General features: G+C 47.9%; 1 protein-coding gene across 2 annotated transcripts in view; it reads right to left on the reverse strand.

Moving 5' to 3' along the window:
• The window catches only part of FBLN5 (fibulin 5), an 81,062-nt gene that overhangs the window by 15,699 nt on the left and 42,638 nt on the right, over positions 1-22,725 (reverse strand). For both annotated transcript variants that reach the window (XM_017857910.1, XM_017857911.1), the window contains exons 5-8: positions 13,137-13,259; positions 9,375-9,491; positions 5,360-5,479; positions 1,133-1,255 (exon numbers count right to left, since the gene is read on the reverse strand). In XM_017857910.1, coding sequence (XP_017713399.1) covers positions 1,133-1,255; positions 5,360-5,479; positions 9,375-9,491; positions 13,137-13,259 — 483 coding nt within the window. The remainder of the gene's footprint in view (positions 1-1,132; positions 1,256-5,359; positions 5,480-9,374; positions 9,492-13,136; positions 13,260-22,725) is intronic.

Consider the following 22,725-nt stretch of genomic DNA (forward strand, 5'->3'; position numbering starts at 1 on the left):
TATATATATAATTTTAAAAGAATGTAAAACATCTCATCAATTTTTATATTGAATACATGCTGGAATAATATTTTGGATATACTGCATTAAAGAAAATATAGTAGTAAAAACAGGAGTTCGAGATCAGCCTGGTCAACATGGTAAAACACCGTCACTACTAAAAATACAAAAATTAGCCCGGCATGGTGGCATGCGCTTGTAGTCCCAGCTACTTGGGAGGCTAAGGCAGGAGAATCACTTCAACCCGGGAGGCAGAAGCTGCAGTGAGCCAAGTGCAGTGAGAACCACTGCACTCCAGCCTGAGCCACAGAATGAGACTCTGTCTCAAAAGAAAAGAAAAGAAAAAAGGAAAAGAAAAGGGAATATAGTAGTAAAAGTAATTTTACCCATTTTCTTTTCCTGTTTCAATGTGGCTACTAGAAAATGTAAAATTACATAGATGGCTCACATCTGTAGCTCACATGATACTTCTGTCGCCTGGCACCACTATGGAGAATTCCTGCTTGGCGATGGGATAAGGCAGGTTCAAGGAGGCTGAGAATGGGTCAGTCGCTTCCGCAATGACCCCTCAGTGCGTAGAGCATGGGGCTGGAAGCCAGGCCAAGCAGGCAAACAGAAGAAGACCCACCCCTTTTACAGTCTGGGGTCCCAACCCTTCCAGGAACAGAGCAGTCAGGTGCATGAGGTCTCCCTGGCGACCATGCTCTAGGAGAGATCACTTGGAGAAAGGCTGACCAAACTGCCCTCTAGGCCACATAAGAAAGCCTGGGCTCTGGCCAGGCCGTAAAAGTCCTGCTTAGCTCTGGAGCAGTTCTCAGAGGAGCCTCAGAGATCTGCCTGGGGAGGCAGAAAGCCACGCTTAGAGGCTGCAGTCTGCATCTGCAGAGTTCATTACAGAAGTTTAAGTGACCAATATCCTGGCCAAAGGACAGGTTACAGGGAGGGAAGACACCAGGCCAGGCATCCTGCCCAGAGCTGCCACTATGAGAGCCATCAGCACCCACTCACACCGCCACCCCTGCTACCTTCCCAAAGCTGCACACGATTCCCCAGGTGAGGACCTCCAGATGACCCCCTGAAGCAGCTCCACCTCACACACACACCCCAGCCAGGCCCCTCCGGACAGCCTTACCCTGGCAGCTTCGGTTGTCATCCAGCAGGATGTAGCCTGGAGGGCAGGAGCAGAAGTACGTGCCAGGCTGGTTCACACACTCATGTTGGCAGAGGAACTCAGAGAAGCTGCATTCGTCCATATCTGGGGTGACAAGTTACACCTGCTGTTTATAATCCCAGTCTACGTGGGGATGGGAGCTTAGTGGTCATCTACTCCAACTCCCATACTGTCTTGATACATATGATGGCTTTACTGAAAAGAAGCTGTCAATTCACTTCCTGAGCACTTCTAGCAATGGGGAGCTCACTACCTACTGAGGATACCCATTGATATTTGGACAGCTCTAATTGTCAGAAAATTCTTCCCTGCATGGAGCTGAAATCCACCTCTATCGAGCTTCCAACATCTGCCTCTCACTCGGCTGCACCTTCCATTCACTATAAACTTATTTCACCAGGTAGGGAAATCCGCCCTCCACCTCTGACCTGCCCAAGGGGCTGAGATGTCTTTGCCCACTGGGGTTTTCTGGGGGTTTCCCCAAGACCCAAAAAAACATTCCCTGGCCCTAGAGGGTCCTCCGAAGGGGCAGCTTTCGCAGTGCCAACTCCCCTCCAATCAGCCCTTTCTCCAACTTCAGGAACAACATTGTTCCTAAAGTCATAATTAAGGGATATATCCAAAAGGCCAGGATTTTAATTATATTAAAACTTCACTGTGGAAAACAAACAAACAAAAAACTGCCTGAAAGAGAAAACTCTGGAGTGGTGAGGGATGGGCAGGGATATTATTTTTCTCTTTGTGGCCCGCCTACCTTGGCTCCTCCCTGGGACAAGGGAAGCAGCAGCTTCCAGCCAGCCTGACATGGAGGGGGAGCCCCTGTCCGTGTGATTTACAACTCATCCGCATGGGCTATGGCGGTTGATGCAGAAGCAGACGTTCCAGAAAAGCCAACTCTTCATCACACACAGAGTTTGGCAACAGAGCCCCTGTTTGAACCTCATTCGATAAGCATGCCAAAGAAAACATGTTTTTCTTACATTTGTTGTTTCCCGAAAACTTGCTTTCCCTAGTTTCCCCATGTGACATGTCCTCGGATTACTCTCTCACTCACAGACCACTGGTGGCTGGAGTCACCCAGAGAGGGTGTCAATGCAAAAGAAGCTGTCTCTCTGCCATCAGATAATTCCGGGTGTTACATGCCTCACGCCTCTCACATCCCAGAAGGAGAAACTCCTTCCTGTCTCTCTCAGGGGTCCTCAGGTGATGGGTTATCAGCCAGCAGAATTAGGATGCTGATTTGAAGTCAAGTGTGCTCAGGTAATATCTGCTTCGGTCGTGCCTCCCCACCTCCCCCAGAAGCCTTATAGAGCCCCAGGTCTCTGACTCCAGCCCATCATAATTGAGAGTGTCCTATTTTATGTCTAAGTTTGTAGATTCCATTCATACTTTCAGTAGAGTAGTAGTGACGTTTGTCAATCCCTGAGGCTCCCTACATGCCAAGCACTGGGTTAAATGCTTTACATGCCTCCTCTTATTTAATTCTCACCTCAACCCCATGAAGGAGGTGCTATTACTCTCCATATTTTACAGAAGAAAAACTGAGGCTTACACAGGTTAGCTGACTTGTCCAAGTTCACAGATAACAAATAAGGAGGAAAGCTGGGACTTGAACCCAGCCTCTAGATCTTACACTTGGAAACACGACGCTGTAATGTCTCCCTGAGTAACTGTGCTGAGGGATCAGTGGAGCTGGGGAGCCCTGAGGTTGGGGCAATCGCCCAAGAAGGGTTAGCTCCAGGGCAGATGGAGAGCGTAGCACCCACTCCCAACTCCCACTGGGCAGGGAGGGGCTCTAACAGACCCTACTCGGTTTATCTTTGGGTCTGCAATTCCCAGACTTTGCTTAGGGCTGTGGCTCCACCCTCCAGGGTAAAGCTGAAATACAAGGTCAGTTTCTGGCAGGGAGCATGTATTAGGCCACTTTCACTCCTCCACATGAGAACCCACCATGGTTTCCAGGAACAGCTCAGCTTAGCAAATCCCTGAGAGACAAGGCTAGGAAGGGTCTGGGGCTACACGGAGGGGCCACCCAGCTGTGATAACACAGTGAGGGTAACAGTGCCTGCGGGAAATGGAGAAGTGCAGAAAGGGGTTAAGTAGGAAGACGCAGAAACAGACTCTCCATCACCCTGTTATCCTGGGCCAGTCTGCTCTAGAAAGCCTACATATCCCGGGGTCACATTAAGTCTTCAGGAGGGTGTGCATCATGGAGAACATGGAGGACAAGTTGGCCATTTGGGGCAAAATGAGTCAACTGAAAATCTTTGCCAAATTGACATGGATGTAAGCTTCTCAAGAAGCCAAAAGTCTCTTACACCTACACTTAGGGAAGATAAATTAACATGTAATGACTAAAACTCCACTGTGTCCAAAAAAAACCTCCTTGAAAGAGAAAAGTCCAGAGTGGTGTGGGGTGGGCAGGAATATTTGTCTCTCCATGGCCCGCCTACCTTGGATCCTCCCTGGGACATAGGAAGCAGCAGCTTCCAGCCAGCCTGGAACCAGCCTGGTGCTGGGCCACCCTCTGGACTGTGCCAACTTATTTAATTTTTGACCACTCTCTGAGGGTAGTTGGTTGGTTGGTTGGTTGGTTGGTTGGTTGACTGGTTGATTTTTTTTAACAAAGGATGAAACTGAGACTCAGGGAGTGACCTGCTCAAGAAAAATAGTACATGGTAGAGCTAGAATTTGAACTCAGCTCCTCCAGGGTCACTCTACCATACAGCCTATGCAGTGGGGCAATAAACATCAGTGGATTAACAGAGCATTCTGGAGAAACAAATCATCTCACCACATAATGTTAGATTTTCCACACTTCTTAGTTCCTTGGCCCCAATTCCCCAAGGAATGCCATGGAGGGAACTGAAATCTAGGAAGAAAGTGGCTTTTCACGCCTGAGGGTATTTTATTTCTGTTTCTGGGCCTTGTATTTAATCAGCCCAAGGCTCTCTGTAACTGCCTGCTTGTGGCTCTGACTGTCCTGGCCCTAGGGAGAGGTGTTCATTTGTTTCATGGGACTCTGTCCCCAGAACACTTCAGGCGTCAGCGAGACTATCACACAAGTTCCATTCATGACCTGGGTCAGTTCCTGTTACAATAAAACCCGGATTAGGAAACTTTCCATTCTGCAGGACAAAAAGATTTTTCACGTCCTAGTGTATGGCCCACTTATTTTGAAAAGCACAGTGAAGCATTATTAATTTAGACTTTGCTAATTCATAACTGCTGATGACACCAGAAGTGGCTGAAATGGAGTGTACTTTAATCCAGCCTTTACAAAACAAGGCAAGAAAGGGAAAGAGAGAGAAAGAAAGAAAAGGAGATGTGTGTGGCTCTATATGGGATGCTACAGAGATAAATATGAGTAAGAGGTGGTCCCTATTCTCAAGGAGTTTACAATCCAGTAATATTTTTCTAACTAAGAAAAAAAAATTGAACTTTCTAGGGGGAAAAAAGAGGAAGTTAATAAGAAAATTATAATAGAGTCCATAAACTAGCGTGGGCAGAAAATCATATTTCCTTGGGCTTGGAAGGAATTTATAAAAGGTCAACTAACCCATCACTTCTATGTTCTCACAACAAATTATTATGATTTCATTCATTCAACATTCAATCATTTATGCGTTGATTCCAGAACTATCTTTTTTTTTTTTTTTTTTTTTGCATGTTCCCTGGCTGCCAGGCCTGGAGTGAGGCACTGATGATTTCAGAAGTTCACAGAGCATGTGTGCTTCCATACCTGATCTCATTCATTCAGTGTTCCCCCCAACCCTGCCCGATAAGATATGCTATTATTCCTGGGTCACTGTCCTCTGTAAGTACTTTCTGTGATATCGCCAAGACTTGAGGCGGTGCTGGGTGAGGACAGACAGCTCTCAAACCAACATGCCAAATCAGGTGACTCCTCTCCCTCGTCAACCCCACCTCTGTCCTAGAAGGTAGCCCCATTGATTTTTGCATCAAGGGTCAGATGACAAGGAAGATGAGACTCCACATCACCTTTTGGGAAGTGACTCATCTCTGTTCTGTGTGATTGTGACCCCACTGCCCTGGAGGATGTCCCAAACTAGACATGTGTCCAGGAAATGAGAGGAAACACCTATGAAGGAAGCACTTGCCCTTCAACCCCCAACTCCTGCCCAGGCCCAAGTACAGGTGGAAGTTTCCAATGCCAAAGCCCATTACCACTGCAATGAACACCGTCTTCCTCAAGTTCATATCCTGGGTCACAGCGGCAGATGAAAGAGCCGTAGGTGTTGACGCAGGTTTGCACACAGGGGTTCTCGGTGGCACACTCGTTCACATCTGTGGAAAGCCAAGGCACATTGCTGACTGTCCTCCCAACAGAACAGCCACAATAACTAGGCAGAAAAAGCACCAGCAACTAAATCTACCACCACTAGGAGACCAGAGTCGCAGGTACCAAGGCTCTCCATCCAGGACCTTTGGGAACATGATCTCAGATCCCAAAGTGTTCACTTAAGGACCGGGGCCTCCATCCACATGTCCCTTCTGGGGTCAAAAGTCAGGCAAGGTGGAAACCATATGTATACACATGATATAAACATATACGCATATACACCTGCTAGTAAGTCTATGCTCCAACACCCCCTGCCAGGAATTTCCAGGCAACACCTGCTCCTTCCTATCACTTGTTACATTTCATCCATGAACTCCCCTCACCCTCACTGACTTGGAAGTTTCAGGTTAACAAATAACCGTGATGATTCTAATAATATATTTATTATACATAAATAACTTTGCTCATTAGGAAAGGATCTTACACTCACTTAATCCTTATAATGAGGACCATTGCCCCACTTTAGAGGTTAAGTAGGTTAAGGAGAAGACCACCAAAGGACACAAGGAGTAATGGGAAATCCATTGTCTTGAGTGTGGTGGTGGTGGTTTCATGCAGGCACACGTACATCAAAATTAATAGAATCATGGTGCGGTTTGTTATACACTGATTATGCATCAATAAGATTGTTTAAGCATTTTTCAGGCACAGTGGCTCATGCCTGTAATCTCAGCACTTTGAGGCAGGTGGATCGCTTGAGCCCAGGAGTTTGAGACCAGCCTGGGCAACATAATGGGACTCCATCTCTTCAAAAAGATTAAAAATTAGCCAGGTGTTGTGGCACACGCCTGAGGTCCCAGCTACCCAGGAGGCTGGGGAAGGAGAATCACTTGAGCCTGGGAGATTGAGGCTGCAGTGAGCTGAGATCATGGTAGTGTACTCTGGCCTGGGTGGCAGAGTGAGACCCTGTCGTGGAAAAAAAAAAAAAAAAACAGTATAGGCAGGGTGCAGTGGCTCACACCTGCAATCCCAGCACTTTGGGAGGCCAAGGCAGGTGGATTACCCGAGGTCAGGCATTCGAGACCAGCCTGACCAACATGGTGAAGTCCTGACTCTACTAAAAGAATACAAAAAAATTAGCCAGGCATGGTAATAGGTGCCTGTAATCCCAGCTACTCGGGAGGCTGAGACAAGGGAATCACTTGAACCCCAGAGGCAGATGTTGCAGTGAGCTGAGATCATGCCACTGCACTCCAACCTGGTAGACAGAGCTAGACTGTCTCAAAAAAAATACACACACATACACACACACACACACACAAATACACATACATACATATAATTGCTTTTGAAGATTGACAGATGTACCCAAGTCCACTAGCTAACAAGGACACAATGGGAACTGGAACATGAGTCAGGGGCCTTTCCATAAAAACCAAGATTCATTCTGCACAGCTCATGGTGCGGGGAGGGCAGGGAAGAGCCCCTTTCCCACTGGCATTGCTGGACCCACTGTAAGTACCATCCCACAACGCTCCATACACCAATGGCCAAAGTTCCAGCTGAGAGATTTTCTATCCTCTTCCCAAGTCCAGGTAAATCTCTTAGGCCTCTGAAAAGAGATGTCAGTGTTTTCAGAGCTAAACGCCTTCATGGTGAGCAGCTTGAGCGGCTTTTCTTAAAGGGGAGTGAATCCCATGGCCACAAGGTTCCTGCCTCCTGGCATCTCTGGAGCTCTCAGGGAGAAAACAGATAAATAAAAGAACAGCTCTAGAGAGAGGGTCAAGCAAGACACCGGCCCCCACCGGTGCCCGTGGGAGGTTGGGGTTTCCTCACTGGGGACAGGAGCGGGTAGGAAAATGTCCACTGTGCTAAGCCACTGAGTGCAAGTTCAGACAGGACAGTGCTGGCAAGTGTTAGGGCTGGTGGCCTCAGCCTCTGGCCAGGCGCTGGCCACTCGGAGATGAATGAACTCATTCCACCCCGTCACCACTCTCAGCTGCTTCTGAGAGCAGGGCGACCAAAATGATTCTGCCCACCTGGGGTTCTCACTGCCCTTTCCTGCCAGCCCTTTCCAAATGCTCTTCTGAATCTGCTGAGGGCACACAGGGCCCCACTCCAACCTGCTGGACAAGAAGTCTGGGTCCCTGGTTTTACTCTCAGCTGTACTACCACTTGGCTGCATGACTTTGGCCAAGCTGCTTAACCTTTTCGAGCCTTGATTTCCTCCTCAGTAAAGCAGAGACACAAACACCTGCCTGCTGACCTCACGAGGCTATTACTAGAGTTCAGTGAGATGAACAGACGTGATAATGCTCTGAGTGTGCAAAGCACTCTCCCACACACGAAGAGTCAGGATTGCAAAAGCTTACTGGAGTATGCGACACCCTGTGCTGCCCATCAACCCTGCTGATACAGCATCCTAGTGGCCAAGTGCCCATACCCAGGCCTGGGTGCCGGGCCTGCTGCTTTATTGTGCTGTGGACTTGGCACTGCCAGGTGTATTATCTGCTTTTTCTCACACACCTGTCCCTCAGAGACCTGAAGGACACAGGTGCCTTTTGGATTGGGCATGGCTATGCCTCAGGAGGTACTGGGTGCACTGTGCCAGCCTGTGGCCGGTACCTCCAATCTCAGGCCTTGGCACAGAGAAGCCTGCATCTGCCCTAAGCCGCTTATCGCAGCAGCAAGGGAGCCAGGCGCCCGCTCCTGCTCCAGTGGGAAGGAAGGGCCCTTGTTTATCCGCTTCCTCAACCTCCCGGCCTGGCAACTACTCTCAGAAGAAAATGACCTCTTTTGGTGTGAGGAACACAGTCCAGACTTCTTGGAACAATTAGCAGAACGAGCTTTGGAGGAGAGACTTAGAAAGAATCCAGGATCAAACTCTTTAACACTGATGCCTTCCTGTTTACTGACGATTTAGCTACAATTAAAGTAAAGGAGACATAATATCCTCCAAATTCGATGGCCAGGAGCCTGCCAGCCAGAACTCCAAGGGTGAATGAAACAAGGAAATGGGCCTTGCAAAACCTGAGGTCTCCAGACAAAGACCTCATTCTGTGTCACAGCACTGCCTCCAACTCCAACCTGGGCCAAGCAGCTGCCAGGGGCTGGAGGCCTGGGCCAGGAGCTGGAAGTTGAGGGGGAAGCCGGGGGCCAAAGCAGGATTTGCGCTAATTCCTTGGGTCTTAAGTCCCCCGTTCACTTCCTGAGCAGAAGAAACCTTCAGATGGAAACCACAATAGGCATGCAACTTGTTTTTCTTACTTATTAGTATTTCAAGAGATCATGTGAAAGCCAGAAAATGCCTTTGTTTCAGTCTGGTTTTGTGGGGGCATGCTGAGTAGCAGGGGACGTTACCACCACCACTAGACCCTTTGCTAAGGAACAGGCTGTCCTGGCACAGGTTGGAGGGAAAAGTGTAGTGAGAGGCCTCAGAATTGCCCACGACACCCCTGCCTTGCATGGATGTGTTTATTTTATGATTCATGGAGGGTCAGGGACCCTGACCAACCCTACTCAGGCCTCAGAAACTGAACTTAGGCTATAGGACATGGAACCAAATTTCTGATTAGGCCAGAAAGCCAGCAAGGCTACTTCTGGATAGTAAACACAGAAAAGAAGCAAATCCATGAAACTGTACACTCCCAGCTGGTGGAGGATTGGGGTCCTACCCTCATAGGACCCCAAAAAGTGCCATATTCAGAGCACTTTTTGAGATGCTTCGCATAGCAAGGTTCAGGTCTCGGGTTTCTGCAGCGATGGGGATGGGTGGGCAGTGACAAGGAATGGGAATACACCGTAGCAGCAGTGTTTCCCACAAACACAAGCTGCCAGGTGCTGAAGAAAGCTGCAGCTAGTGTCTCACATCGTGTCCAAGTTATCATGCACGTCACATACCTTGGCAAGACCTTCCATCCTCATTGAGGGTAAAACCAGGGTTGCATGTACAAGAATAGGATCCAGGAACATTTGCACAGAGCTGCTGGCAGTAACCATAGCGACATTCATCAATGTCTGGAAACAGAAATGCACACAAAGTGAGACAGGTCTCCTTCTCACTCAAGGATGCCCCCACTAGTGTGGCATGATTGCCTAGCTCTTCCCAAACAGGATCATGAAGGGAAGCAAAGGGGAACAAGAGCCAAGACAGTGCTTACTGAGTGTCACGGATGGTGATGCTGTCTCGATTACAAGGCTCGTCTCCCCACAATCTTTCTCCTCCTCAACCCCTCTCAGTCCCATAAATACCTGAACCTATCCTAAAAGTTGCAGAAGAAATTTCTGCTTCGAGTGGGATGTTGGGCAAGATGAGCTCTCCAATTTTTCCCAGCTCTAAGATTCAACACTAAGGTTTGTCCAAGATGGGCTCTCCAATTTTTCCCAGCTCTAAGATTTGAGATTATCCAGCTCTTAAGATTTATCCAAAGTTAAGATTCAAGTAGAAGATTCCATATAGAGGCTCCACTACCCGGGAAGGGTCCAGTCTGCTTAACATGTAAGAAGAATCCATAGCATCACTCCAATAGGCTCCTTGCCAGCTCCATGAACAATGAATATGTCCAGCTGTCAGGAACAAGAGCCAGTTAGGCCGGGAAGAGCTGGGCAGCATGACCCTGGAGACCCATGAATCTAGTAACATGAGGACGCTGGAGTTCACCCTGGATCTCCTCCTTGCACCAGAGTGAACATAAAACTCTGGATAAACACACCTCTTCCAAGCCATAGCTGGCCTTGCCAGGGAAAGTGGCGGCACTGTGGGTGAATGGATCCTTTGAGCAGAGCTGGGCAATGTGACCTCCCTGTAACATGTATCCATCAATGGGGAGCCTGACGTCATTGGGAAAGCACTTCTCAACACCCCAAGCTGATGTGATGATGGGCTGGAGAATTCATTCCTGTGGGGTAAGGGTAGTGAATGAAATCACCAGCCTCCTGGCAGACTCCGAGATGGCACCAGTACAGGCTCCTGCTGTGACCAGTTGATCTGACTGTAGCTGGAACTGGTCCTTATCCCCACCTCCCCAAGTCTCACCAGGTTTCCTCCCTGGTCCCCCCGTTCCTTTGGAACCATGGGCCATCTAGGACTCTCGAGGCCGGCTTAGAGCCTCAGTCCTTGGGCCTGGTTTCTACCTACTGCCAGGAAGGACTCCACCTCCGAGACCCATTTTGATCCCTTACCTATTGTTTAGCCCTTCTCAGATTCTGTGCCCTGTCCTGTGATTCTGTTTTGTCTCTAAGTCCCGGCTACTTCTAACCTGGCCCATTGCACTGCCCCTGAGTGCCGGGCAGCTCTTGCACAGAAGGTCCATTGGCTATACAGTGGCTGGCCCTGATTTCTTCCCAGAGTGCAGCTGGGCACATCACCAAGGCCAGGCAGGCAGCAGGGGCTGGAGGGGGTACCCTTCACTAGGGGTACCTTAGAGAAAAGGCAGCCCCCCCGACCCCTCATTTTTCTGCAAAAGCAGCATCTCCAGTGGTACACAGAACAGAGAGTGTGTGGCTATGGAACTTGCATTTTGAAAGGGAAAGGCGAGTTTAGCCAGGGGAGGGCAGGAGTTCAGGCATAACTGGAAGAAGCCTTCCTTTCAGATGTGAATATGAGCGGCTGGGCCACATGGTACCATGCTAGGCATCTATGAGCATCCTTCCCAAAGCTCCGTGCTCCCAGGAAGAGAACAACCCTCCCAGGCAGAGGAATGTCAGAGTTGCTGGCACCCCTCACATCAGAGGGTTTCTGTAACAGGGCTGGTATATCCCGATCTCCCCCACCACTCCAGCGCCCCTTGTGGTGGGAAAAAAAAAAACTAGACTGAGACACAGGAGACTTGGAAGCTTGACCTAACTCGCTTTAACTTTGTCTAAAATGTTCCTTCTCTTTGAGTCTCAGTCTGCGATGCTATAAAAGTTGGATGACATAATATTCGACATCCTTTCCAGCTCTGAAATTCAACATATTAAGTTCCTGTACAAATAACTCTCTCTCACTGATCTGCTTATGTTCAAATAAGTAGCATCAAATTTTCCATTATAGCAGAGGTTGGTTTGAATGCACAGCAACTGTCATATTCACAGACGCCTGCGTGCAAGCCTGGAAAGGAGAATCAAGCCAATCTAGGCCTCAAGGATGCTTCAGACGGGGCTTGAGGGCAGACCCACTCAGCCTCAATCAAGAAACTTGGAAAGAGGTAGCTTTCCTTTGTTTCCATGATTTTGTTTGGATCTGTTTCTCAGCTCCTCCAGGACTGACTTTCAGGCAACAGAACGGTGTCTTAGAGAATTCAAACTGGCAGGGCCTTTTCTAGAAAACACAGCATAGAAATCACACCCTAGAATTAGAAATTGAACTGACAGCTACAGTTTGCTATGAATTCATTCACTTGGCTAAACCCAAAACTAGAGGGGAAGAAAGGAAAATAACCTTCCAGTAAAAATAAACAGAAAGATCAGATAGCAGATGCCAACTGTAAAGGCAGTTCTCAACTGGTGATGACTGACTTCTCAGGAGTAAAAGGCTAAGGCCATAGCCCGTGGGGTGGGTGTGGTCGTCAGGGGGAAGGGCAAAGACAGGGTGTTGGAAGGAACTGATGTAAGATCAGGATTTACTGATCCACATTCAAGACTTGCCACATTTCTGTGACTAAGCGAAAGTGTTCCCTTCTCTTAGCATTATTTCTAACTAAAGCAAAATAATCCTCACCTCTGTCACTTCCTGGCCTGGATATAAACTTCGTGAAGACAGGAAGAAAGTCAGGGTAAAATCAAACTTAAAAAATATATCCAAAACTATAGTCCTTAAAAAATATATTTGAGGCTGGGCACAGTGGCTGATGCCTGTAATCCCAGCACTTTGGGAGGCTGACGCCTGTAATCTCAGCACTTCGGGAGGCTGAGGCAGGCAGATCATTTTAGCCCAGGAGTTCGAGACCAGCCTGGCCAACATGACAAAACCCTGTTTCTACAAAAAATACAAATATTAGCTGGGCATGGTGACACACACCTGTAATACCAGCTACTCAGGAGGCTGAGGCAGGAGAATCACTTGAACCCAGGAGGTGGAGATTGCAGTGAGCCAAGATCCTGCCACTGCACTCTAGCCCAGGCAACAGAGGGAGACTCCATACAAAAAAACAAGAAAAAAAGAAAAACATTCAAGGCCGTGCGTGGTGGCCTACGCCTGTAATCTCAGCACTTTTGAGGCGGTCGGATGACTTGAGCCCAGGAGTTCAAGACCAGCCTGGCCAACATGGCGAAAGCCCCATTTGTACAAAAAGTACAAAATGTATCTGGGCATGGTGGCACATGCCTATGATTCCAGCTACTCAGGAGGCTGAGACAGGAGAATCGCTTGAACCCGGGAGGCAGAGGTTGCAGTGAGCCGCAATTGCGCCATTGCACTCCAGCCTGGGTGACAGAGTGAGACTATGTCTCAAAAATAAATAAATACATTCAAAAACCATAATGATGACAAGATGGCAATGATGGCAACTGATTTTCAAGGGTGGGGTTACACATGTGAGTTCAATAGCCTTCCACCCCTCCCACCCTTCCTGGCAAAGAAAAGCTTACTACCCTTAGGCAGCCAGCTATGCCCATACCTCACAATGCCCCTGGCAACCGTTAACTTCCAGGAGTCCCTGTGACCCCCCAGAGAGCTGTTACCTAAGCACTGGCCTTCCAGAAGCCAATATCCGTCGGTGCAGGAGCAAGTGTACCCGCCCTCAGTGTTGATGCAGATCTGGGTGGGGTTGCACTGGTGGGAATCCGTTGCACACTCGTCCACATCTGTAACACAAGACATAGGTCAAAGAATGTCACCCAAATCCATCCAGAGCCCTGGAGCCACCAGGGGTGCCAGTGGCTTTCTTGTCTTGGCCGGGAGGCAGTTGATAAGGTTGCTAGGTTACACCCAAGGAGGTGGCAGCACCTCCCTGATGGGCACCTCTAGGAGACACTAACCTCTAATGAGGGCTGAGCTAGTCTGCTCACCAGAAATCCACAAAGGGAAATGCCAAGAAGGGAACACATATCCTCAGGCACCCTTCTGCCATCCTATGCCATTGCTCCCTGATGGTGCATCACCTTGACAATAACCATTACTTGATTTAGAAAGCCATTTTGTATTAGGCTTATTCATTCGTATGTTAAACAGGGGTCTACTGCATACCTACTGTGTGCACAGGACTGTGATAAACACCACTGAGAACAAAACAGAAGTAAAGGAAATGTCCCCAGCCAGGCACGGTGGCTCACGCCTGTAATCCCAGCACTTTGGGAGGCTGAGGTGGGTGGATCACCTGGGCTCAGAAGTTCAAGATGAGCTCAGGCATCATGGTGAAATCCCGTCTCTACTAAAAATTTAAAAACTAGCTGGGCCTGGTGGCATGCGCCTGTAGTCCCAGCTACTCGGGAGACTGAGCTGGGAGGATCACTTGAGCCCAGGAGGTGGAGATTGCAGTGAGCCGAGATTGCACGACGGCACTCCAACCTGGGAGACAGAGTGAGACCCTGTCTCAAAAAAAAAAAGTTCCCTGCCAATAGAAGCTGGCAGTCCAGTTTCTTAATGGTATTTACTCATGAAAATCTTTCAGTCTGAAGCTCTCCAGTCTTCCCTCCACTCCACAGTTCCTGGGGCTAATCTCTGTCTGTCCTCTGCTCATAGCAAGTCTCTCCTGGCTGCTCTAGAGCCCACTGCCATCTGGCTGGTGGCATGAAGATACTTATATCCATATCGGTCCTTCTCCTTAACTTAGAGCTTCAGAGCACAGATATCGAGCCATATTCATGGCCATTCCCAAGCCATCTGGCGCAGACACTTCACAGTCAGTGCTCAAAACTGTTGAAACTGAAACATCCTCCTCTCCTTTCTCCCCTGCACGGCACTTTAGGGGAGAGCGCCCAAGATCCTGAAATGGACCTCCTGATGCCACACTCTCACTTTGACCTAAAGGAAGAGACTTTTCACTAAACATTCACACACTAATTTACTCCACAAGCATCCATGGTGCCTCCTGGATCTGCCTGGCCCCGCGGACCCCAACACCTTTCCTCCTTGTCAGCCCTGCCTTCACCTGCACCTTGGTGGGTCGCCTGCCCTCCCCACTTCATTCCTGCATCAGGGTTTGTTCATCTACACCCTTTCTCCACCTTCACCGAATGGACCATCGTGCAGTCAGAAGTAATACTGAAAGCTGCAATTCTCTGAGCCTGTGTTACGTGCCTGACACCTACCTTGTTACTTGTATTTACTCTCACATCACCCTGTGAGGTGGGCTCACAATCCCCATTTTACAGATGGGAAAACTGAGTGGAAAGAGCTAATAAGCACCAAGCCAAGAGCTGAGTCCAGGCCTCCCTGCCTGCCTGACTCCAAGTCTACTCCGTGCAGGTCTGACAGAGGTCACACCACCAGGACCAAGCAGATTTGGTGGCAGGGAGCTGGCAGACTGGGCTGAGGAGGGAGGACTGAGCTTTTGTTCCTTTTTACTGACCCCACTCCCACGCTGTCTGCCTCCCAACACTGCAGATTGCAAACTTGATCATCATCTATTCAGTTGGCTTCTTTGAATACGTACGGTGGGGATGGGGGTGTCTAAGACCCAAAAGTATAAGCTCCTTGAGGACAAGGGCCTCGTGTAGCACAGGGCTTTGTGCACGTCAGTAAAACATTCAACTGGGTGAGCAGTGGGCCCGCTGGTTCAGGGGATATGACCACAAATCCACCATCCACCTGCAACAGCCCAACACTAACAACCCTGATCAGTCCACACCCTACCCCAAAACGACAGCTTTCTGGGAATCCCATGAAACCGGCCTTCCCTCCTCTAAACATGAACAACCTCCAAGAATCTGGTGCCAAGATAACGGTGGCCTCCACTCCACCCTGATGTTGAGCATGTGCAGCCTCAGTGAAAAAGACTCAGCCCTGTTCTCAGCTGCGAGGACTCCAGCCTCCCCTTTGCCTCCCTCCCACCCAGCTCTGCCCACCCAGCAGAGCCTCCCAGGGGAGCTGATGAATAATGCTTGGCCAGAAGCCGCTCCTGCTCAAATCCACAGTGAAGTCTATGACAATAAATAGTGCCACTATCGACTGGTGCATATTTACATTTTCCCAGCAGGGAGTGATGGATGGCAATTGTGTCCTGGGAACAACACTGCCTTAGGAATTTCTGTTCTTTTTCCTGCCTTGAGGGGAATGAAGGGTGAGGGTGACCAACACAGGAGAAGAATCACTGGAGGGGCTTGGTGGCGGCAAGTTCCCAAGCCTCTGTGCTTGTGTAATTTGTGTCCCACACAATGTGCCTGCCAAGTCCTATAGAGAGAAACCAGACACAATCAAGTAGGCCAGGCTGGACTCAGAAGGGCACAAAGGACCCCATCGTGGGCATGTGTGGGAAGTATTCAGGCCGAGAACCAAAATCCTTGAAGTTCACTCTTTTAAAAACTCCAACACTTTTACTGAACTAAAGAATTAACTCAGCCAGGCGCAGTGGCTCATGCCTGTAATCCCAGCGCTTTGGGAGGCCAAGGTGGGTGGACTGCTTGAGTCCAGGAGTTTGAGACCAGCCTGGGCAACATGGCAAAACCCTGTTTCTACTAAAAATACAAAAAAATTAGCCGGGTATGGTGGCGCACACCTGTAGTCCCAGCTACTCAGGAAGCTGAGGTGGGAGGATCACCTGAGCCCAGGAAGTTGAGCCTACGGTGAGCCAAGATTGCGCCACTGATCTCCAGCCTAGGCAACAGAGCAAGACCCCATCTCAAAAAAAAAAAAAAAAAAAGGAATTAACTCAGTTATATTACACTTTTGTTTATATAGATTTTAAAATTAAAATTTTAACTTTCACTAACTTGTTTAATGAATTGTCAATAGAAACTATATTTTGAGAAGTCAATAAGTCCTTTTATATCCTCAAAACACACCTGGTACCATGCTGTGTCCCTGGTAAATGTTCAGTAACTACTGAATGAATGAACACATGAACGGCAAACATCAATCCCTCGCAGCCCCCAGAAAGGGTTTTCCAGCCAACTAGCTGACAAGCCCATCTGGGCGTGTGTACTTTAAAAACAGCCACCACCATGCAAACCACTGTCAGCCTACACACCTGATGCAGCTAAAACTGGAGTGTTCACACGGTGGGCTTCCTCGGGGGGCTGAAAGACTCATCACATATTCCAGCTCACAGCGGAACTTCTTACATTAAATACGTTTGACTTAAATCACAGAAGGAAAAATACATCGAATCACTCCAAGGACATTCTTTGGCAGGGCCTCTCTTTCCGCATCAGTGCAAAAGTACAAGCTATGACACCCTGAGCAAGTGTCAGTATCCTCATGTGCAAACAGGGTCTGCTTTCCTTTCCTGTGCAATAGTCAGGAAGAGTCTCCCAAGAGAAAAGAATGCTGGGTGCATTCAATCCTTTATTCATTCACTTGTTCGCTCATTCATTTGTTCATTCTTTCTTTCTTTCTTTTCTTTTTTTTTTTTTTTGAGACAGAGTCTTGCTCTGTCGCCCAGGCTGGAGTGCAATGGTGTCATCTTGGCTCACTGCAAGCTCTGCCTCTCAGGTTCATGCCATTCTCCTGCCTCAGCCTCCCAAGTAACTGGGACTACAGGTGCCCACCACCACACCCGGCTAATTTTTTTGTACTTTTGGTAGAGACGGGGTTTCACCATGTTAGCCAGGATGGTCTCAATCTCCTGACCTCGTGATCTGCCCGCCTTGGCCTCCCAAAGTGCTGGGATTACAGGCATGAGCCACGGTGCCTGGCCCCCATTCATTCATTCTTTATGCTCTACAGTGGTTGTGTGTGCGTGTGCATGTGTGTGTGTGTGCATGTGTGTGTGTGTGTATGTGTGTCTGCCCTCTCCAGCCTCCATGACCTTTGGAAGAACTAGGCATCGAGCATATTCCGTCCCACTGTATGGTACTCAGAAGCGGGTACTACTTTACTGAGAGTCCTCTTATCTCCCTGTTCCCTTCTGGGTGCTGTCACCCCAGTCAGCTGCCTGGGCACTTGGAGGATTCTGCCACAGCAACCATGGCTTGGCTCTCCCTAGGTGAGGCAATGTCTATCTGCTGCCCAGGTGACCAGCACCCTGGCAACTGGAGGAAAGCACTCACTAACTCTCCCAGAACCTGGAAAAGCCCAGCGCTGCCCCTGCCAGGAAGAAGTCATCATCTGCGTCAAGCAGCACAGCTCTGCCGACCTTGCAGTCTCACCTGCACTGGCACCTCTCCCTTGAGACATCCACCGAGTGGCCTTTTCAATCTGAAACAACTGCTCACTTAGGAAAGTCATCAAAACCTATCATATCACCTCCTCGATGCCTTCCAAAGAGGCCATAGACAGAAAGGGCTTTCAGGCCCCAGGACAGTGGCCTACATATTCGGGAAGCTCTTTTAGGATTTCATACCCTTAGTTATGTCTCACATTCCCCAGCCAGACAGTAAGTTTCACGTGGGCAGATATGCAAAGACAATGGAAATAAAGGGATGTCCCTCAGGCTGGTATGTTTTAAAGGAGTAAAAGAATGTCCTTAAAGTATAGTCAAGATCTTACAAAGGCACCAGATGAAGGAACTGGCCTTAACACATCAAAATAGAACTGTCCAACGATCTTGGGGACAGCAAAATGAACAGAACCTTCCATTCTGACTCACAGGACAGCACGGGAAGGGGCCACAGCCCACACACCTGCTGACCGTTCTAGTCCTTGGAGCAGGACTCTGCAGAGGAAGCCAGTGGTGACTGGGACTCCTCTCCTTCACTGCATGGACGTCTCAGACAGCTTCGTGGGTATCACATGGCTGATTTATGCCCATTTTATGTCCTCCCCTTGGGAGTGGGCTGGTTCTCAGAAAACATCACACAACCCACTTTTCTGTCCCATATAAAAGTAATGGTTCCAAGTACGATCTTAGTATTAACTCACATATTATTTTTATTTTTCATTTTATTTTTTGAGACAGAGTCTCACTGTGTCACCCAGGCTGGAGTGTAGTGGCACAATCTCGGCTCACTGCAAGCTCCACCTTCCGGGTTCACGCCATTCTCCTGCCTCAGCCTCCTGAGTAGCTGGGACTACAGGCGCCCGCCACCATGCCCGGCTTTTTTGTATTTTTTTTTAGTAGAGATGGGGTTTCACCCTGTTAGCCAGGATAGTCTCGATCTCCTGACCTTGTGATCCGCCCGCCTCGGCCTCCCAAAGTTCTGGGATTACAGGCGTGAGCCACCGCGCCCGGCCTAACTCACATATTATTAAATAAAATCTCTATAGGCAGTTATAACAGACTTAATATACCACATTAAATATGCATAAATCTGTTTAAATATAAATAACATGTACATGTATGATAGCTATTTGTTCTATTTGAATGCACATATTATATACATACATGTGTTTACAGTTCAGCATTTATTCCTGAAAGCTGAAAATACTTTGTTTTCATGACACAAATTCTAACAGAAATAAAATGTCCTTTAAAAACTGTACAAAACAAAACAAAAACACTAATGGTTCCCCATGCCCACAGGTAGAACATTTTCTAGGTCATTCTCCAAGCACCAAAATTTAAAAGGAAAACACACCAAAGGGCTGAGAACTCCCCAGAAAAGGCTAGCAGGTAAAAGAATAAGAACTTCGGGAGTAGACAGAGCTGGGTGTGAATCCAGGGTCCCACATTTGATAACTAAATAAGGCAGGGCAATTTACTGGATCCTTGGGTGTTCTGCAACAGGGCTGATGTAGCCTACCTCGTAGATAGATGTGAGAGTTCATGAGTTAAGAGGAGCACAGGTGCCAGTCTGACTGCCTGACACATAGCTCCCTTCCCCAGGGAGGTGCTGTTTCTGACAGCTGTGGAAGATAGAAGCAGCTTGGTTTCTGCCTCCTGCAGACACTGTTCTAGAATTCACTAAAGACACCAGGATGACAGCCCAGGGGTTTCATGGGCTATAAGTATGGTTAGTTCTGTGATTCAACCACAGCCAAAGGCTGGGACTTCTCCCCCTTGAGCCCCAGGAACATGGCAGGAGATCTGGACAACAGGTAAGGAAAGCCAGGGTACGTTCCTTCATGGAATCTCCCTCTCCACCTCTGCACCCAGGCATCTCTGGGCCCATCTATGATTCTATAACTGTAGGCATCCAAAAACATAAAGGTACATGTGTCTAATGGCTATGTATGATCAACCTTTCCACAATCTGATTCTTGCCTCTTCCAGTGCCTTCTTTGCTCCAGTACTGTGAACAAGCAAGGTCTGACTTTGTGAGCCTGTGTACATAACGTCGGCCGAATGTCTCTGTTCTTGTTTGAGAACGGCCATCAGCCAAAGGGAAACATTCTCACTGGGTGACACTGGGAGAAGCTGTCCAAGAACCCTTGGAAGATACACCTTTCCAAGGCCTCCACTCTTCCTTTTTTGGACATGGCAAAAATCATTTCCTTGGTAGTAAATTTTTACCCGGTGAAATAACATGTTTTCCCGGCCCATTTTTGTTCCTTCCTTGCTCAAGCTAATGGAGCTTGATAAGAAAGAAGAAAATAACAATGACACATTCCTAAGCCTCCAAGTGAAGCCAGTTTCAGGCCTGCTGCTGGGCTGGGTCGGTGCCATTTTTCAGCAAGACGAGCCCAGCCAAGGCTGGAAGCTACACAGGACCTACTTCCCAAACACCTGTTTAATTAAAGATCTCAACGTTGGAGAACTCGCTGTTGAATTCCTAGGCCGTCTGCACTCCATGTGTCTTATGGTCCTGGCCAATCACTAGGAGCCAGATCTTTTTGTGTTTACAGCACTTTCCCCGACACTTGAGATTAAGCATGGAATACAAAGTTGGTTCATTTTGTGCCTCTGATTAGGCAACAAATATGTGGTCCATTTTCCAAACAACAAAATATCCTTCCCTCTTGAATGAAACCAGCTGGAATCCAGGTCCCAACCTCTCCATTGGATTCTCTTTGTCTATCCCTAAAGTGAGAGCTGGAGGAGAGTTCTGACAGGCCCCTTCAAGCTGTGATCTTCTACAGAGACAAACTATGTGACTAATGGAGATCACATTGTTTGGTTCTTGGGTAATTACTTTCATCCCCAGAGCACTTGGTAAACATCAGCTGACTTTAGTTGCTTTCAAACTGGGCAGTGAATTGGCCAAGCCCATTCAACTTTTGCCAGTGTATGGTGCCTGCCACGGGCCCAGGGGAAACACATGTCCTCTCAAGCATCATGCATCAAGGTGTCCTGAGAGGAAGGGGACAAGTCATGTCTAATGTCAAACTAGACATGCTTGTTTATCTTTTTTTTTCTTCAAAAAGCCATAAGGCTTTGGCCATTATCATGAATGTAAAGCAAACAGACGTGGAGTTCAAACTAGATTTCCATTTACTAAAACTTTTGCCATTTGTCCATCGACAGAGATTTTGGAATCTTTAGAAGGCAGTAGTTTCCAAACCTGGCTACCCAAGAGAACTGCCTGCTAAATATCAGAATTTCTGGGGCTGAGGCTTGGAAAGCTGTGTTATTTCAAAGTTACCTAAATGAATCCAATGCAAAACTGCATCTAAAATCCACTGTGCCAAATCAATACTTCTCAAACTTTAATATGCGTATGACTCAGTGGGGATCTTGTTAAAATGCAGATTCTAATTCACCGGATTCTATATTCCTAACGAGCTCCCATGTGAGGCCAGTGCTGCTGGCTCAGGGACCACACTTTGAGCAACAAGGTGCTAGACTGTTCCAAGTGGTATTTGGTTCTGTATCCATGCAACCTGCTCAGAGTTTCAGAAACTATTAGGTTGGTGCATAAGTCATTGCAATATTTAAGAGAGTCTAAGAGGGAAGTTAAGTTTTCAAAAATCAAGCAGCATGTTTGCTATAAGCGGGAGCTGAGCATGAAGATGGCCACAGTAGACACTGGGGACTACTAAAGGAGGAAGGGAAGGAGGCAAGGGTCAAAAAACTAACTACTGGGAACTATGCTCAGTACCTAGGTCATGGGATCCATCAACCCTCAAACCTCAGCATCACACGAAATACCTAGGCAACAAACCTGCACATGCACCCCTGTATCTAAAATAAAAGTTGAAACTATTTTTTTAAATGGGGAAGAAATCAAGCAGTGATTCTTAACTAGATTCTTCTCTCTCTAAGATAAAGCCTGCTGGTTATAAGAGAGTTGTTATTTTTGGAGTCTTATTAAAGACTCTAGCACAGTCTAGCCAAAATAGAATGCTTTTCTGGTGTACGGACAGAGCCTTTCTTTAACTCCACCCTGCAGTGGTTGGGTGCCTACGGCTGCAATGCCTTGAGCAGGGCATTATGTGCTTCCAGAAGGTTCTCCTCCCTTTAGGTCACTGGTGGGGTTTTGATTTCCTATGAACTCAATTCCCTGAATCTTGACTAAGTTCTTAGGAATACTACCCATAAAGAGATGACAAAAAGTACAAAAGATTCCAATGAGGAGAAAGGACAACATATTTCCTCCAACACAGAGCATCCCTTTTTAAACTGAGTACTCATGAACACGGTTTCTATATGCCGTGGATCCTGACTCCTGTAATCTCCCATCTCCCCGAGGGCCCCTCCTTCTCATTCCCTCTGAGCCTATTCCTCACCCATCCTGACCTGTATCATAGTCCGTGAACTCCTTGCCCCTCCCATCTACTCCCCACGCCAGCGCTCTCTTCCCAGCGCTCTGTCTCGGTTCACAGTGCCACCGTTTTCCAGTGGCCACAGGCTAGAGACCACAGTCATCCTTAAATCTTCCTTTCACATCCCACTCTCAAACAATTGCAAAGGCCAGGCAGTTCTTCTGAAAATCTTGCAAATTTTCCACTTTCCTTACATCCCCTACCCCAAAGACTCCAGGTCCTCACTGTCTTCTCTCTAAATGATTGTAATAACCTCATCACTTGTCTGGCGGCTCCAATCCCTCCCTGGTGAAAGTGCACTAAATATTAAACCTCCAGAACCACTAAAACACAAAAATGGCAAGTTTACATTTCCTCTTTAGAACCCTCATGGCATGCGCTTTATATTTTGGCAACACTGCGAGTTAAGCCTACTTTCCTACTCACACATGGGCAGAGCACATCTACTTTTATAGCAGTTCACTTCCTACAATATAGTTAGCCACGTGCATCGGAACCTCCAGTTTCTTGAAAGCAGGAAAAGGACCTTATTCACAACCATATCTTAAGCACCCCACACAGTGCCTGGCATACTAGGGTATTAAAGCGAAT

Source organism: Rhinopithecus bieti, unplaced genomic scaffold, assembly GCF_001698545.2.
Source record: "Rhinopithecus bieti isolate Rb0 unplaced genomic scaffold, ASM169854v2 scaffold_41913, whole genome shotgun sequence".
Classification (NCBI taxonomy): Eukaryota; Metazoa; Chordata; class Mammalia; order Primates; family Cercopithecidae; genus Rhinopithecus; species Rhinopithecus bieti.